The sequence below is a fragment of the Haliotis asinina genome, chromosome 6 (genome assembly GCF_037392515.1).
Source record: "Haliotis asinina isolate JCU_RB_2024 chromosome 6, JCU_Hal_asi_v2, whole genome shotgun sequence".
NCBI classification, from domain to species: Eukaryota; Metazoa; Mollusca; class Gastropoda; order Lepetellida; family Haliotidae; genus Haliotis; species Haliotis asinina.
In genome coordinates this window covers 47,618,701-47,633,812 of record NC_090285.1, presented here as the reverse complement: position 1 = coordinate 47,633,812, position 15,112 = coordinate 47,618,701, and the positions used below count along the sequence as shown (strand labels likewise).

Here is a 15,112-nt window from a genome sequence, read left to right as displayed (position 1 = left end):
CAGTGGTCAACTGGGTGCAGATCTTGCTTGGAATATATTATACAAAAATACGGCAATAAAATAAATTACCTGACTGTTCCTTGATTTGAGGATTGATTCTGAGGCTAATGGACCTCTATACACTTTTCGAAGTTGCAAGAAATACTTTTCACGCCAACGTTTGTAATATTTACATTTGAAAAAGACATGATTCTCATCTTCGACTTCCAAGGCATTACATACTGTACACACAAAGTCTGTTATGGTGGCATCTTTCTTACATCTAAATTTGTTTATCTTCAGGTTGTCGTGGAAAATTCGGAATTTGCAGTATGCACGTATTAGGTATTTGTTTTTCAATTCATTGATATACGGTTCCAAGTGAAGGTTATATCTGAATTGTGAATAGTGTTTTAGAAATGTTGAGCTGCAAACATCATTATGCCAAGTCTGGTAGGCTATATCTTTGATGCGTTGTTCGAAGGTTATAATAAATAACTGTACATCGCCAACGCCTTGGTTTACCCCTACATGCGAAAACCCGTTTCTGAATAAAATAGATCTCACACTTGACACTTAATTTTGCCCAAATCGTCAAACCCTTTGAGCATCTTATAACACTGTATGGGATAACGCTGTGGATTCATGTGTAACAGTCTGAACCAAAGCTTAAATAATTTGATCTGACTGAAGACATACATTGGATAACGTCCAAGTTCACCGAGGATGGCCTTGTTGGAGGCAAATTTTCCAATTTTGAGAAATCTTTTAAATACATTATCTGAATCCTTTCAATTGAATCTGAATACTTGTGTCCCCAACTTTCAGCTCCATAGAGTAGTATTGGTGCTATCTTCGTGTCAAATATCATTCGTGCCGTAGAGTATGTTATTTCCTGGTTTTTCCTAAATATTCTATACAATGAAAGACAGGATTTGTTTGCTTGCTGTGCAAGGGTTTCACACGCTTTTGTCCATATTAATCTTGATGAAAACACAATTCCTAGATATTTATAGTAACTAACAACCTCCATAGGCTGATTACCAAAGAACCATCTCTCCGATTTTGTCAGAATTCCCCCATTTCGAAATACCATGATATTTGACTTTTTTAAAGTTCAACTCCAGTCCCCATTTTAAACAGAATGACTCCAGTATCCTTAGTTGTCGCTGCAGACCAGTAACACTTGTGGTAAAAAGAACGATGTCATTGGCAAACATTAGTAGCAGTAGATCTCGTATATCCTAAGTAACGAACACTTCACTGTTGCAAGACCTATACAGTTCGGTGGCAAATTCATTTATAAACAAAATAAAGAGTACAGGACTTAAGATACATCCTTGCCTTACTCCACGGGAGGTATCAAACGCTACTGTTCTTGAATTACCAACTTTAACATGGGCCCTCACTGATGCATACATACTTTTGAGTAAGATAAATAACTTTCCACGTTGCACGAGCACATGTGATAGATTATTTCTGTCTACAAAGTCAAATGCTTTTTTAAAGTCAATGAATCCACAGTAGAAAAGACATTTTGTTTTACCCAAGTATTTGGAACACTATGCCTGTAGTGTAAATAAATGATCTGGACGGAATCCGACTTGACATTCAGATATTATTTCATTAAGTTCAATCCATTTTCTAAGTCGTGACTCGATTATTGTTGTAAAGATTTTTCCATGATTTTTAGGTGGGAAATTCCTCTGTAATTTGACGGCTCAGTCTTATCTAAAGACGTAAATATAGGCAAGATCATTCCAATATTCCAGTGTGATTGGAATATACCCTCATCTAGGATCTTATTGAATAACAGCTTCAGATATGGGATTATCAGTTCCGATGACAGTTTGTAAAGTTGCGGAGGTACCCCATCTGTACCAGATGCTTTCCATTTTTGAGATTAGAAATTGCCTTTTTGATTTCTGCTTCAGAAATTTCCTCATTGAGATAGATGTCCTGGTTAGCTAACCCATCACAGTCATGGCACGAATGGTGTTCAAGAAAGTATTTAACATGTTCATCGAAGACAGAGGTAGTTTCGGATAATGTAGGATTCAATAACGTCTTAAAGTAACACTGCCAGTCCTGGGCTTGAATCTATGAGTCATTATTTGTGCGAAATGTTTGTTTTATCCTTTTCCAAAATTCTTTGCAATTTCCATGTTTTGCTGCATAGACGATCTCGTCTGCTTCTTTCTTATCGAATGGACGGTCTGAGTTGTCTCCCTGTAGCAGCAACAATATTGGACAGTTTGGTGACTGCACGATTGATATCACCATCTAACTACTCCAGGAATTCCGAGATCATCCCCGTCACTTTGTCAGAAGTACACACATCAGTGAACTGTTGTCTATCACTATTGCTATGAATATATTTTGGCACTTTCAAGATGGGTATACTAGGCGCAGCTTGGCTTGTCATAAGGTTGGTGACGTCACTGAGATGACATGATATAGGGAGATGATCAGACTCTGATCTCGGTATTACACTCATATTGTAAATTCTAGTAAATAGTTCACTCGATACCAGTACATAGTCAACGACGCTGGCTCCAGAATGGGTGATACATGTGAAATTACCAAGTTTATCACCAGGTTTCCTTCCATTGGTAATATGGAGGCTGAAAGCTTTGCACAAGTTGAGAAGACTTCTACCAAAAAAATAAAAGGTGCCATAACAGGTGACTGTGCTTGTCATAAGAGGCGACTAACAGGATCGGGTGGTCAGACTTGGTTGACACATGTCATCGGTTCCCAGTTACGCAGATCGATGCTCATGTTGTGGATCACTGGATTGTCTGGTCCAGACTCGATTATTTACAGACCGCCGCCATGTAGCTGAAATATTTCTGAGTGCGGCGTAAAACTAAACTCACTCACTCACTCACTCACTCACTCACTCACTCACTCACTCACTCACACTCCATAACACTTGTCTCGACACAGTTTTGTGATTCTTTTCTGGAATTCATCCAGGTAGGGGGTTTCCAGAATAGTCTCAAACATCTGGCTGTAATGTCTAAAGTCACGTACACGCTCAAGACCGCCTCGTGGTGATATTTTCATGCACTTCCACAGGATACATGCAGTGTTTGCTGGGACAAGACATTGAGCCAATAATCGTTCTACAACATTGTGCCGTTTGATAAGCTGCCATACGTCTTTTTCTGAAGTTTTTACATTCATTCAGCGTTTCACCATTGATATTGATCAACCTGTATATATATCTCTGGATATTCATTTTGATGCTGAAAATGAACAAATGAATAAATTAATAATCAAATAAATAGATAGACAAATGAAGAAATAAATGGTGAATGAGTAAATGAAGCACATGCCTTCTGACTACTGTTTCCTGCAAAGATATCTTCACATAAATAGGGAGTATATACAAATTATTACTGTGGTGAATATCCAGATCGGATGCTGTGAATAGCATTATCTAATAAGTACCACATGTCGTCAACTGGTGTCATTGCCACTTTGCTTTGCCTCACAGTGTACAAAGTGTTATTGTGTGATCAAATCAAGTGAAAGGAACAATTGTACCCCCTTTGGTCAAATAATGATGGTTTATACATGTCATGTCTGGGATATGTCTTGATGACAGATTTCCTAATACCTTTGGCTGTCTTTTTTTCAATGACTTCTTTTGCTTTTTGCATCGGGAAAGAGTAAATTTTGCTTTTTAACCCTACAAACTCTAATGTGACGCTTCCACCTGCTTTGTCCTTCATTTTACAAGTCACCTTGCGGTTTTATCCGAATATAACCCTTTCAGACATATAGTCTGGTTCATAATTATTGAGAATTTTTCTTCTTACTTTGAGCTATCCTAACACCTCAGCTGATTCACTGATACTTAAAACTAAGTAATGGTATAAGGGAGGTAACTCATCTTGGCCTACTGAGTATAGTACAATTAGAGTTACCTCCCCTGAATTTGTAGCAGACGTCATTTTCCTCAGCACTGTCAACAATGTCTGCTGAAGATAAAAGAAGGTTGATTTTTGAGTTGTGTAATCAAGGAATTGATGATGTAAATACATTGGCAGAGAGAACAGGAACTCCTCTTTCTACTGTGTATAGGATTAGGAAGAATTTTAAAGAGGGAAAGGATTTGGGGCACCAGAAAGGAGCAGGGAGACCCAGAAAATTGGACTTCTCAGATCGCGTCCGGCTGGGAATTTTAGCGTCTAAAAAGCAAAGGGCAAGCATATCCAACATCAGGTATGAAATGATAGAAAGGGGATCAACAGTTGTATCAAAATCTACAGTTAGAAGAAATTTGATTGATCTTGGATGGGAGAAAAAGACTGGAATTCCTTCTCCTCTCATGAAACAAGAACATAAAGACAGGCGTGTTGAGTGGTGTTTGGCACATGAAAACTTTGACTGGGAAAATGTGATTTTTACTGATGAAAGCTCAATATGGGTATATCCCAATAATGTGAAAATATGGACAAAGTCTGCGTCAGCACCGTTGTATCGACGACCTAAATACAGCCCAAAGTTTCATGTATGGGGAGGGATATCCTTATTAGGAACGACCCGCTGTGTGTGTTTGAGGGAAATCTGACAAGTCAACGCTACACTAACATATTAGATAATTTTCTCCTTCCAAGTGCACATGTGTTTTATGGAAATGACTGGATTTTGCAGCAAGATAATGATCCTAAACACACCGCAAAACATGCCAAGCAGTGGTTTCAGGAGAAAAATGTGACTGCATTACCATTTCCTGCATATAGTCCTGACTTAAATCCCATTGAGAACATTTGGGGGATGATGAAGGAATGTGTGAATCAAAAGGGGTTGACAAAAATTGAAGACATGAAGAGAGAAGTGGTCCGATACTGGGACAGCATAACTCACGAGACACTAACCTCTCTGATAGGAAGTATGCCTACCCGTCTTAGACTGTGCCGTGAAGCTCAAGGAGACTTGACAAAATATTAAATTGTTACCTACACAACATGAAAAGGTCAGTTCACTTTCACAATACATTCAATTTTACCTGATTTGTTCTCGTTTAATAATAAGAAATGCTTTAGCTATTCTCAATAATTTTGAACCATACTGTATATGTTCATTAGCGCAGATGTTGCACAGCTACATGCATGCGATTGATAATTTGTTTCACTGCTAAATAACTGATGACAATAGACAACATTTTTGGAGCAGCTTTTATATGACGTTTTAAACTGTCCTTCCGGTATTAAAGGATTGATGGTAATGGTCACAGGTAAACAATGTACCTACTTGCCCACAATGTCTGATGTGTTAGCAAATGACATTTTTGTTTGAAACAATGTCCACTAATTTCACATTTGAAGACAGGGCATTTAATATGTTCTGACATTTTGTTACTCCCTATTATTCACCTACTAAAAAAATGAATACGACCCACTGTTGCATGCTTTTCCTGGAACCTTCTACTTTGTCTATCTGAAATAATTAAAGTTATGATAGAACGTTTCTAACAATGAATATGGTTCAAATTGATAAACGAAAAGGCAATGACAAACCATTCTGATTGTTGCTTGTACGTTCGCTGTTAGAAACGTCCTAACACCGCTAAAACAAGAATACTTGACGAGACTATCTCAACTCTTTGATGGACTGTTGAAGTGCGTTTCCAGTCCCACATAGTCCTGTCATTTTCTCATAGGTGTGTTGTCATGCTCAATCGCTTCTTTTCTGTAAGTACGCATGAGTGCTTGCTATTAATAAACATTGCTTTATAATGAAAGGTGGGTGTGTCTGGGTTCACGTTTGTGTCGTGCTACGAGCAGTGCACATGCACAGCTCGGTACATGCAAGGGTAATGGAGGGTTGGAGTACCTTTTGAATTGTATCATGATTAATCACTTCTTTTTCTTCAAGTCAGTCGGGTTGTATGGTGCAAATGGTTGACTATGGTTGAGTTTGCACATGGTACTGAACATGCTAAATCATGATGTATTATAAAAAAAACCCTTGTCACCAGAGCACGGTTGTGAATTCTGCTCACTTTTGTCTTTGCAGTTCATTCGAGTTACCAAGCTGAAATCATGTCTGATTCAATTAATGTTCAGTTTGCAGACAAACATTCTTTATCTTTGTACTTGTTCTGTGGAACGGTGTACATGCACCTAACGAACTGGAAAGCTAGACACTAGAGAAAGAGCATAACTACTACTTGACAAGTATTAGATGAGCCACGACCTGACAAATGACCCCACTTTGCATATATGGGAACGCCCTCCAGAACATTCCATTTGAAACAAGAAGGAAACAGGTTGTCGTCTAAACATTTTTAAAGTTGAATTTCTTCGTGCGAATCATGTTGTGATGACGTCTTGCCGAACTAAATCGCTCTACGAGACACGTGTTAAACAGTAGCGGTATTGATTTCAGCATGTACTGCACGTGCTCAAGTGCCAATATGCCTGTAGCATCCAAGTATATTCGTCCAGATTACTTGCCCTGCCTGCCTGTCATAAACGCGTTCACTGCGCTGGGCTCATCTAATACTTGTCAAGCATTATGACTTCAATCAACTTTTGACTCATCTCCTCAGTACGTGCAATAAGCTGTAAATATTGCACAAATGTTGGGTGAACTACCAGATACCTCCCTATTCCAGAAACTGATACACCTGACGAGATGCAACTCACATCAACTCCAACGTTGATGCCATATCCTCCCCTACCATGAACAATAGTAATAAACTACTTTATTTACAGGTAACAACAGTGCACAAAAGTAAATCAGAAGTAACAGACGCAACTTGTGGAGATTTCTAAAGCTACAGTCACACTGAATGAATAAATACAAATACCATCCATATTGTTTTTGTTACCCTTTCATCATGTTTCAAGAACACTAGAATTAAGGTTTGCAGTGTATATTTGGAATTCACCCCAAAATATTGCATTATCTAATGCAAGTATCAAGTCAGTTATTGTTCGTTGGTTCAAGAGCGGACCGATGAATTGCAGTCTAGCTCGAAAACTAATAAGCATTAAATATCATCATGTTCAAAGCATCATACCACCTCTGTGAGGTTTTGCAGATTCGTTCCATAAAAATGAACAAGTTGTTTACAAGTTTATCATTAGAATATTGACACATTTCACTATTTGTTACGAGGGAGGAGTGCAGGGAAAGGCACAGCCAGGTGTGCGAGAAAGCATGGATACAGCACAGCATTGGTTTTCACAGCACTGGTAAATGAATAAATAACCTTGTCTGCTTTTGTGCACATGCTTCTCGAACAGATGACTGGAGACGACACAGCACAGGTTCATGAATAAATAACCTTGTCTGCTTTTGTGCAAATGTTTCTCGAACAGATGACTGGAGACGACACAGCACAGGTTAATGAATAAATAACTTTCTCGGCACATGTGCACGTGCTTTCCAAACTCCTGGCTGTGCCTTTCTCTGCACTCCTCCCTCGTAATAAACAGTGAACTGGGTCAATATTTCAATTATACATGTAGTTTTTTAAACAACTGTTTTATTATTAGAGCGCTACAAATGTGTTTGTGTTATAAATTTAATATTTCAGAAGTGTTTAAAGTGAATAAGGCCATGCTCTCTCTCCTCATGCTAAGACCTCTGCGTTCATCGTGTGTGGTGCCCTTAAGCGCACAATGGTCTTAAGTGCACAGAAAGCATTAATATTCACCAGTGGGCGGAGGTTATGTGATTTCGTCACATTCACAGCACAGTATCTTCCGCCGAACTAATGGAGGGAGTGAACGAATACGCTTCATCGTCTGTCATCGCCTGATACACAGCGCTAGCAGCCTCCCGGAAATAACAAATAGAAAACCAAGAGCAGATAATTTCCGGACATCCTGTTACCAAAATCTTAAAAATGCTCACCATCTATTATACGATATGTGATCCATCATAATTATTATTCAAAACACTAAATGTTGTGACTCAATAATAATTATTACTTAACCAATAACAAAATATACAGAAAATACACACTCGTAACAACACACACACACATACACTCACACTGTTGATAGTGTAACGGGTGTGCGTACTGAAAAGAAGTGCAGGTCACTGTGCTAACATTTACAGAATATGGTATACGATGTTGGCTACGTTTTCTATCCATTAACGTGACACCGCTTCATAGCTTTCATCTATGCTACCGCCTACAATATGCTGACGCAGCATTTCTCAAAAAAGGTTTTCTTTCAGCACAAGGAATTTTGAATGCATGTGTCAGTAGTCAACATAACAATGGTTCTGACTCACGCTGAGTTAAACTCAATTCAAATATAATGGAAAACCATTCATAATCAATACGTTATCCGTTCTAATCATTCATTAAGTTCTTAATGAGGTGATTTTGTGCATCACTAGGCTTCATGATGCCTAGATGTGGGATTTCTAGCTAATTACTGCTGTATGTGACTATTTGGGTACCGATGTGGGATGTGGGATTTATGGTCATTTGTTGCTTTGCTTTGGCTAATTCCCGCATGAAATGTGGGATTTGGGGAAGGTGGGATGTGGGTATGGGCTTTTGTTTCAGCTAATTATTGTATTGTTTTTACATTGTTTCGGTATAGATTCTATTGTCTGTGCTGTAGAAAGAAATTTATATCTACCTATATCAGACACCTTAGGCCGAAATACCGTCCAGGGAGTGGTCGCATTAGGCAGCTCACCTTGTGTCCTGGCGACTCTGAGGGAGTGGGTTCGAATCCCGGATGAGACTCAACCAAAAACGTCCTGGAATTTGTACTTTACTAAGAAAGTGAAATCCCAAATGTAACATATGTTACATTGACCACTTTCTAAATGGCATTTTGTAATCATAGCTTTCGGCCGTGGGAGTCGAGCCAATTAACACCTAAAAGAGATCGCACAAAGTACGCAGTCTAGACTACCAATTGTCCGATTGTCATTTTTGTGGAGGTCGTGGTGGCTGAGCAGGTTAGGAGGCTGACTTTGTGTGCTGCTCATTAGGTGCCTGACTCTGAAGTTATGGGTTCGAATCTTGAATGGGAGTCAACTAAGAAAACGTAGTAGAACTTACCAAGAAAGTGTAAATAGAGGATACGAAACGACCTTCCGTGTAATACCATTTTTATTAAACGAGTTAATGAGTTGGTATCAAACGAGCGAAAGCGAGTTTGATACTAAATCTTTCACGAGTTTAATGAAAATGGTATTTCACGGAAGCGAGTTTAGTATTCTGTTTATTACTCGTCAACATAAGTTGACAGAAACTGCGGCGAAATTGCCTACAGTTTGAGGACTCTCAGCTTTTAAGTCAAGCAAGGTCTAGCAAAATCGCGACATCAACATTAGCATTGTGACACGTCATACGTCAAGCGGTTTTACACTAGTGTAATATTGAAGTGGAAATATTACACTACAGTATCTTTAACGGGTGAGTAATAATCCCAAATATGACATATGTTATTTACGCCGTAGTCGTATAGCTTGAATAATATGATGACAAGTAACTTTCATACTTATAAACACAAGGCTCTAAATTGTGGCTTTAAATAGTGGCATGTTGTTTATAGTAAGAACTTACAAATAAATTAAAAATAAAATAGTCCATAAACAGAAATTTTGTCCTAGTTAAAATCCTCAAGATATTCCTCACAACTTATGTCGTGGAAACTATAGCAAAAGTACAAACAGTCATTTACAATATATTTCTCATTTATGCCATGTTATTTTGAAGAAGTCACAGGTCTGTAGTACAAAGTAAGACAATACACATGGCACACAATCTCAGTGTTTGCAGACGCTGTTTCCTATGCAGAAAACATGGTGAAAATACATACCAAGTTTGTGAATCGCCCTTCTATCATTAGGGTCCATTAGCAACTCAATTCCTTTTACTTTTAACCAGTATTTGATCATTTTTCTCCGTGCTTCCAAATAAAGTTGTAAATGGCCACATTCACTATACATCATCACCCATGGGATATTTAACTTCTAAAACCTTTCTACACACTTTGGTGAGCCTTTAACAATGCCTTCAAACTAGAAAATCCTCATATCTCTGCACCATATGACAGAATCTATTTAATTCATGTAGTAAACATTTCGAAAAAATAGTTTTGGAAAATACATTGTCCAGTTTGTATACATTCCTCTAAATGTCCCCTGTAAAGCAGCAGAAGTTACGAACATATAAATTGCATGCAACTGACATTTCTCATAGCTTGGTAGATCACAAGGAGACATTAATTGGACTGCGCATAGATGGAGTTCTTGATATACCAATTTACATTCTTGTTATGACAAAGAGCAAGAGTAAACCAGTGACTGATTTTGCATTAGCCTGTTGCATTCCAGATGGGCAAGAAGAGGGATGTGTTACCCCCTCGTCAGCAGGATCTTTAAGCCTCCCATCCACAAGATGCGCAACCACCTTATTAGCAGTGTAGATTCCACTCCTCGCAGCTCCGGTTGCATAACAGGGGAATTTCGGGTCAAAAGCTTCCCCAGCAAAGAAGACGTTCCTCACGGGAGCCCGTATAGCTTCGAAGATCTCAGAGGTGAAAGTCAGAGCTTCCATGTTGCAGAAGGATCCCCTGTATAACGGGTTAGACTTCCAGTTGGTGATGAACACATCTTCCGGGTCGACAACGTTGGTGTAGACACGTCGAAGGATGCCCATCACCTCAGCTGTGATTTCTGTATTATTCATATTCGACACTCTGTCGGCAACTTCCCCTTGTGTCACCATCTGGAGAATATTGGTTCCGTTGGGAAATAGTCCATCAGCCTCTAAGTTCTGCCAGACTGGAAAGACGCCTCGTCTTTCGTCAGCATACAGGATGTATTCAGTGTCATCCCAGAATCTAGATGAAGTGTTAGGGAATTTAAGATACACACTAAGATAGTTTTCTAAACTGACTCTGTACAGATTGTGGATCTTCCAGTCTGGGAGTGGAGGATTGAAGATGACTGATCCACTTTTCAGGACTCCAATACTGAAAGTGACAATGACCACGTCTGCCGTGAAGACGTTGCCGTTCTGGGTGGCAACTGTCACGATAGTGCCATTGTAGGTGATGTTTGTGACGACTTCATTCAGATGTAGTCGTTGATCATTGTGTAATAATGCATCTTTAGCAAATGTCTTAAGTATGAACTCAAAACCTCTTTCATCCATAACATAGTACAGATCTTTGACAGGCTCATCAGTTATTCTGATAATATTGCATGAAGTCACACCAGGGGTTCCCCCATATTCAGAGTCATAGTCAAATATCTCTACAACCTTTTCCACTGGCGTTTTGGGCGACCATCTCCCAATGTCCAGACAGGCTCTAAGTGACATGTCCATTGTTTTGTTGTCTTCAATTCTTTTGAATATCTCGGCTAAAGTCATTTGTGCTGATTCTAATTTGGCCCATGCGTCCTCCCCTTCCGTGTCCGTGACGTCCTCTCCGCGGGAGTTTCTGATTAAAACACTGTCAAAATCTGACTTTTTTCCCGACACATTGTACCTGTGGACAACCTCCCATAGAGGGGTGCCTTCTCTTCCTGCCACCCAGTTCGCTCCCTCTTCTATAGTCTTGCCACCAAATGTGACGGATTTTACCCTCCCACCAATTCTGTTCGAACCTTCCAGAATCCTGAAGTCGCTGATGTTTCTTTCAATCAGAGTCTTTGCCGCCGCCAAGCCTGATACCCCAGCTCCAAGAATCAGAACCTGGGAATGATCTGTTCAAAATTATGCAAGTTGAGTAATATGAATAAATTCAACACTAACATCACTTCCGTTTAATGGAGCACCAAGTACTGATCCCTCTTTGTGCGATTTTGTAAAAGAAAAATCAAATTTAATTTTAATTGACAGTGTAGAAAGGGAAAAGACACGCAACGTGACGTTTATTATTGCACAGTAAAATCTTGCCTCTGTGTGTTGTAACGGAATCGGGTTGTATATTTCTCACATATATGTCAAAATGTTGTGTTTGATGCATTATTTGACGTAAAAAGAAGAGAACAAGACTTAATCATTCATACATTTGTACAAAACAATTCTACATTTCTACAATGCACAGAGGGGAGGTTTTACTAGCAATAATAAATGTTGCGTTGCTGTCTTCCCCTCCTAAATTGTCAAATAAAAAATACCGAACAAAGGAGGTTCAGTGTTTGGTGCTCCACGGAGACAATGGGCTCGGGGTTACATCCTGCAACTGTGTCACGATTATCATAACAATTCGATTTTATTACAATATGAATGTTATGTGTCACATTAGGTCCACCCTAATGTGTCATTATTGACAGAAGAAGAGTAGGAAGATCAAGGTTATATGACATCATCGGTCACATGTCTCGGTGCACCGCATAAACCGGAAGTGACGTCGGAGCACGATGAAGTGCTGAATTATTTACCGGTATTTTATTTATTTTATTTATCTTACTCTAATAAACCGTTTAGCCATAAATGTTGGAGGAGGATATTTACTGTGGAATAAAAATATTCCCAACGTTTTTGCACAGGACGCACACGAACAGGCATGGGACATTGGTGAACAACAGTCCATCTACACGGGAGGAACAACATGCTCCTACACGAGAGAGTGAGTGAGTGAATGAGTGAGTGCCGAGTGAGTAACTCCTTAATGTCAACAATATATGATCAACATCGTGACAAGAGAATTTTACACCTTAATGGCAAATGTAATGTATTTAAACAACATAAATCCTGTAAAATTTAGATTATCAAATACTACATTGAGAAGTAGGTTACAGAGACTGGAACAGGTTGAGTTATTAATAAGCAGCACAATGTAGAATTGGGTTAGCGGTCGCCAACTGGCTCACTTGTCACCATACTACAGACAATGGAGACTTGGTTCCCTAGCAGGCACTATGATGATGGTATTGTGAACATCTTGCACTTACTTAAGCTGCTCACATTCTGAGCCTGCTGACAAGGAAACGACTCAAACTGCAGGATGAAGAGCACCGAGACTGTAGCTGCCTTAAGTATGGTCAACCACTGCATCCTGCAAAATGATGAAACATCGCTTAGCGGTTTGATTGCAATCTTACATACAGGGGACGGTGGGGTAGCCTTGTGGTAAAAGCGTTGGCTCGTCACGCCGAAGATCCGGGTTTCGATTCCCCACATGGGTACAATCTGTGTGAAGCCCATTTCTGGTGTCCTGAACTGAACTGAATCGAACTGTATACCATTCCGCTTTCAATAACATTTACAAGGGGGAATCTACCGAACTCGCCATAAACCATGAAGTTAAATGTACTTTACTCTTTTCCTGAGTGATACTAAACATTTGAGATAAATATTTTCAAAGCAAGAGGTATTTTCAAGAAATATTCTGGATGCCAATCAAATGAAAGTTTAAGTTTCCTCCTTGGCTTAACATGAAATTGTTTGCTTTTGTTGCTTTTTCCATCAGTATACGTTTGGTTTTAGTAAATTTGCTATTCTTTTGTAGTTCAATGCCAAGAAGAGGATAATAATCTTCTTTTTCCAGGATATTATCGCCAATATTGAAACTTCTTTTATATTCCTTTTGGGATCCACCAAAAATAAGAATGTTTTTAATTGAACAATTTGATTTTCATCTTCCATTTTTTCAGTAATTATGAAAAATCTAACATATTTGTCACAAGGGTCTGAGGATATAAGAACGGTATCATCATCATATAACATTGCAAAAAGTGTAATAAGCGTATCTAAACAGTTGTGGAAATGTACCGGGTTAAGTTGTAAACAACAGCATGAGTCTAAGGCTAAATCATAAAGATCATGAAAGAATAATGAAAACAAAACTGGGGACAAGTTCACTCCTTGGCGGACACCTTGTTTGCATAAAAAGAAATTGGAATAATTACCGCTGTTACAAACACATGATTTTATGTTTTGATATATGTTAAACGTGACCTTAAAGCATTTCCCAGATATATCTCCGCCATCAAATGAGTTTTCTTTTAAATCGTTATATATGTGCAATATCCCGGGAAGATACCAGTGTCAAGTACAAAGTTAAAAAAGTTTAACCTAAATATCGCAGAAAATTAATTTACAACATGATCGTTAATTTACAGCATAATCAACTCCAGGGGCTTTGTTATTTTTAAGATTTTTAACACATGATATTTCATCATGAATAATTTCAGAGTTGAGTATAGTGCTATTCCCACTGTTGAGATGTGGTAGGTTATCGTCATAATAACAATCTAATGGTGACTCTTCATTTTGCGATTTAAAAAAGTTAGAAAAAAGAAATCAATTTGTTGATAATGTTCGGAGTCCGTTTCCGTTTTACATTGTTTTAAGTATTTTCCGAAAGGAACTTGAATCATTTTTCCGAAGCTGTGATAGTTTATCCTGAACTGATTTCGTATGTTTATTAGAAACCTTTACAAGACACTTTTCGAAATGCTTACTGGCATTTTACAGTCGAGATTTATTCTGGGATGTGTTAATATCCTGTTTTATTCAAAGTATTTTCCCTGTGAAATTTTGCATTGTTTGTCAAACTAGGGGGAATTGCTACTCTTCTTTAAGGAATATCGACGTGATTATTTGCACTTAAAGGCAAACAAAGGGAAATGAAATACAATTATTAGGAAACTAGATTTTCAACCGTCAGTTTTCTGTCTCCAGGAAGCATACCTCAAACAGACAGATAAATTTGACTTAAGTCAGTGCAGCTCTCACCATTCCTTTTTCTCCTTCGGTTGACAAAGCCACTGGAGGCTCGTCTGTCTTGGTGAGGCATTGTATCATACATAGCCCTGTTGATCTTACATCTAACCTTCAAGTCGTTGCAGTCCGTATATCGTTACACGTTGCTTTTGTTTTATGCTCTTTATATATCCCTCCATCGTCAAGCCTCAAGAATCCTTTATGGCTATGTAGTGTTTTCAATACCAAAGGTAAAATAATAGAAGATTTTATTTCTGATAATAGTTTCTGTATTTGTAATGATGGTATCCATATATATTTATACTCTGCAACAGGCAGCTATTATGCCTTGGACGTTACACTCTCAGATGCAAACCTTCTGAATAAATGTTCATGGACAGTTCATGATGATTTATGAGGAACTGACCATTTCCTAATGTTGCCACGTTTGTAGCAAAAACATTTTTCCGCCACAAT

The 15,112-nt window shown here is 38.6% G+C and overlaps 1 protein-coding gene across 1 annotated transcript; it reads right to left on the bottom strand.

The window, feature by feature from the left end:
- Positions 1 to 10,090: 10,090 nt before the first annotated feature.
- LOC137287924 (uncharacterized) lies at positions 10,091 to 12,985 on the bottom strand. Its single transcript, XM_067820298.1, has 2 exons — positions 12,883 to 12,985; positions 10,091 to 11,688 (listed from the first exon to the last, which is right to left on the bottom strand). Exons 1-2 carry the CDS (start codon positions 12,983 to 12,985, stop codon positions 10,241 to 10,243), a joined length of 1,551 nt encoding a protein of 516 aa, XP_067676399.1. The 3' UTR covers positions 10,091 to 10,240.
- Positions 12,986 to 15,112: the final 2,127 nt, after the last annotated feature.